The sequence below is a fragment of the Medicago truncatula genome, chromosome 8 (assembly GCF_003473485.1).
Source record: "Medicago truncatula cultivar Jemalong A17 chromosome 8, MtrunA17r5.0-ANR, whole genome shotgun sequence".
Taxonomy (NCBI): domain Eukaryota; kingdom Viridiplantae; phylum Streptophyta; class Magnoliopsida; order Fabales; family Fabaceae; genus Medicago; species Medicago truncatula.
This window is the reverse complement of record NC_053049.1, coordinates 33919981-33923840: the sequence shown is the minus strand read 5'-3', so window position 1 is coordinate 33923840 and position 3860 is coordinate 33919981. Positions and strand designations below refer to the sequence as shown.

The window sequence follows — 3860 nt, the reverse complement described above, 5'->3', positions numbered from 1 at the left end:
AATTAAACAAATGGAGCATTATTTCTACCCATGTTCATTGAAAAGCAAGTCACAAAAGCTTCTCTAGAATCTCTGAAAATAGAACCACTTGCAACTATGGAGGAATTGCCAACTGCAGAACCATTTGTGTTTACATTTATCCATCCAATATCAAGGTTCCTCCATAGTATCTACACAATTGAGTTAATTTTTTTTATCTAAGAGTTTATTAATTGAATTTAATTGTATTTTAAACTAAAATATAGTAGCTGGTAATATTGAGCCAAAGCTATATACTCCTCTTAACTAATTTCTGGAGAAATAATAGCTTGAGAAAAGAGCTTTAATTTTTTTCCTCGCACGCAATTGCTGTTACAGTGAGTACAAAGTTTTAATTAAGAAAAAAAATACTGCATAGTTTTCATGCATTTTCAAGACTCGTATTCAAAGAGCATTAATTAGTTCTATGTATTTACAGTCAAAGAAATTCAAAATATGGTATAAAAAAATACAAAAGATCACAATATAAAAACAAAAATAAAATGAACAAGAAAATATAGAATATTTGTGAAGATATATAATATAAATCTGAATCATGTTGATGCTCATTCAAACAAGTATAGATTTGTAAAAGAGCAAATCCTAAAAAATTCGGACTACATGATCACTAATATTCACATTTACAATATTGGAATCTGATTTATCCTAATGAGCAAGCATATTAAGAAATGAAACTCTATTTCGTACTAAACATCTATAAATGCAATCCAATCCACCTTCAAGTCCACAAACATTAACATTCAATGTCTCTAACACTCTTAAGAGTGCAACAAAATCTGTGTTCTTATGTTCATTCTCTGAAGAAAACAATCTTGTTGGATTAAGCTTCGAGATCAACGATGATCCTTTTGTTGTTCGAAGTCTTGGCGTTGATATGAATAGTAAAAGAGAACGAAATATAGATATTGTGATGGTGGTAGCTTCTCTTAAAACCTTAGCCAAAAATATTAAATTTTGATCTTGGCCCATAATAGAAAAAAGCTTTACTTTGTTTTCCATTTTCTTCATTTCACCAAGTTGCTTTGAAATTTCCTTCTTTGCCTTCTTTCTAAAGCAATCATACTCATATATGCTGCTTTCAATGCTTGAAGTTGAATTTCCTCGTCTTCTACGTATAGCCGATTGAAGTGTTTCCACATGTTCCTTGAGATTCAAGAGTAATTCCCTTGATGAACCACATGCATCTAAAAGTGTAACTGAACCACTTAATGAATCTTCCACTAGCTTCCCATTTTGATAGTGTAAAAGTGCTTGTTGTGTTTGTTGAGATTGGAAGAGTTCTTCCATGCAATTGTATAACTCAGCAAGCACAACCAAATCACTTTGAATTGTCTCTGATTCAAAACATAATGTATTTGAAAGAGATTGAGATGAAGATTGTGGTTTAAGATGGTTCAATAATGCTTCAACTCTTTGTGAAGATGGGTGTATTCTTGTTGGCAAACTAATTGATCTTAATGGTTGATGAGTAGATGGTAACATTGAAATTGTTTCCATTTTTTTTCTTCTTCTTTTGTTGTTTACTTAGAAGTGCAATAAAACAAGGGTTAAATGTTGCTTGTTTTGCAATTAGTGTTTCTTCAATCTATTTATAGGAATGTGGTAAAAGAGAATTATAGAAATTTAATTATTTGAGTATTATATATGTCCATGTGATGACAATGTGGGTCTCCCTACTTTTTAGATTGTTTTGTTTTATTTTAGGCCTACAATTCCTTAACATTGTGATTTAATTAATCCTATGGCGGTAAGATGGACTGTGTAAATTGGTGGTAGTACACAAACAATTGATACATGACATTGCAGGTATATGCTTCCTTGTTTCCCCTTATGATGAATCAATATTCCCATCTACTCAACCATATGTCAATACTATAACATATCTTTGCCAAAATAGGTTAATTTAATTTGTAAAAATTTAACTTAGATATTACAAGACCTGGGTTGGATTTTGGTTATGTTAGCGTTCTCTGAACCTTAGGATTTTCCTAATTTAAGTGAGCCTACCCGATGTACTAAATCTCCCGCATACGCAGGGTTTGAAAAAGGGTCTCATCATTTTTTGTGTATTATACGCAGTCTTACCATGTTTTGTTTTTACATAGGATGATGTGTTTTCAGGACATGAACATGTGACCTTTCAACCACATGACAACAACTATACCGGTTGCGCCAAGATTACCCCACAACATGATCTCTAAACTATCATGTGTATAATTAAACTTCATTTTTTTAATTAAAAATTGAAGTTTGTCATTCTTCAAAGTATGTGAACGAGGGGTGGATTTAAAAAAACATGGCTAGTGCAAGCAATGTTGTGAGCTGTAGCCCAAAGTTTGCATCATAGGCCTGGAATCTAGGCTACGTAGCATTAAGGTATTATTGGGGGACATTTGAGTCATGTTTGTTCAAATTGCTATAATTTATCAATTTAAGTGAATGAATAATGGAAACCATATGTATTGTGTGGCAGAGAGTTTGCCAATTTTAGGAGACAAAGGGGGCAATCAATATTCATTTTTGTATATATTTTGGAAATTGATATGTTTAGTATAATAATGAAAACATTACAGCATAGAAGTTCTGGTATTTTTGTTGGGTGGGTGACTTGTGCTAGGAATATAGGAAAGGAATTAAGGAAGTAATTTAAGGGTAAAGGGGGTAGTATAAGAATCTAAATTTTAATTGTATAGGTAAGAAGTTGATTCTTGTTGTCTCCTTTGTGTTTCTTTTTGGATGCATCTGCACCTTAAATAACATTATGTTTCAAGAACAATGTACCTAATTAAGATTTAAGAACCACAATTTGTGATAGGTAGCAACAGCTTAAGATTAGGTATTTATGGTCCTTAAAACCTACACGTTGCCCCTTAAAATGTTCAAATAAATTATATGCCACATTCCTCATATTGTTTGGCTTACTAATTATTTTAAGTTGAACTAATTGATATTTGATAATTCAAGGATAATATATCCTTTTTGATGAGGTTATTTAAAATGTAGTTTTATCCATTCAAATCTAATCTTAATTCAATTATATTAAAATAACATGGGAAGACTAAAGTTATAATATGATATTTGATATTTATCCAACGGTTCAGATTGACCAACTATAGTGATTATAAGAATTATTGAAAAAAATTAACATTCATTCAACACCTCTCATTCAGTGTAATATTTAGATGTCCAAGCAACATTTTCCATATAATTATGTTTGAGTGAACTTAATGGAGAAAAATTAAGAATAAGATATTTAAATCATAAATCAATTAATTAAAAAAACATAGACTTCCAAAATGTATAAAATGACAAAACTTGTATGATTTCTTGGACTGCATGAATGTCAGCATATATTAACTACTTATAGGTCCATATGCCAAAAACAGATATGTGGGCTTCATTTGTGACATGATGTCTTTTCATAGACTCATAAATTTAAACTTACCCATCCATAACCATATGATGAGAGTTTAATAAATCCAATCTAAAAGGCTGTGTTATGTAACATATGTAGTGGACTGTGTGTTCATGTGCTGTAAAACTGAGTATCATTTGTTGCCTGCCCCGTTATCAGTTGAGACAAAGTTTATGGCAGTGAATGGCTTGGCAAGTTGGCCATGTAATGCATCTTTAGAGGCCTGTAAGTAAGCATTCATCTATTTATTGCACTGCCACTGCATGTGTTTGTTGGATCTTTTGAATATGCCTCATACTTAGTATAGCATTAATACTTGTAAATTTTGATTAATATTTGTTTGTTTTAATTGTCTTTAGTATTTATTATTCAATTACTTGACCAAAAAAAAAGTATTTATTATTCA

The 3860-nt window shown here is 31.0% G+C and overlaps 1 protein-coding gene across 1 annotated transcript; it reads right to left on the bottom strand.

The window, feature by feature from the left end:
- Positions 1-557: 557 nt before the first annotated feature.
- LOC11437618 (uncharacterized) lies at positions 558-1575 on the bottom strand. The gene has a single exon (XM_024773747.2). It carries the CDS (start codon positions 1534-1536, stop codon positions 685-687), a length of 852 nt encoding a protein of 283 aa, XP_024629515.1. The 5' UTR covers positions 1537-1575; the 3' UTR covers positions 558-684.
- Positions 1576-3860: the final 2285 nt, after the last annotated feature.

What these genes read in the sequence shown, in the direction of transcription:
- LOC11437618 (XM_024773747.2), bottom strand. Translation starts at nt 1,536, where the DNA reads ATGGAAACAATTTCAATGTTACCATCTACTCATCAACCATTAAGATCA.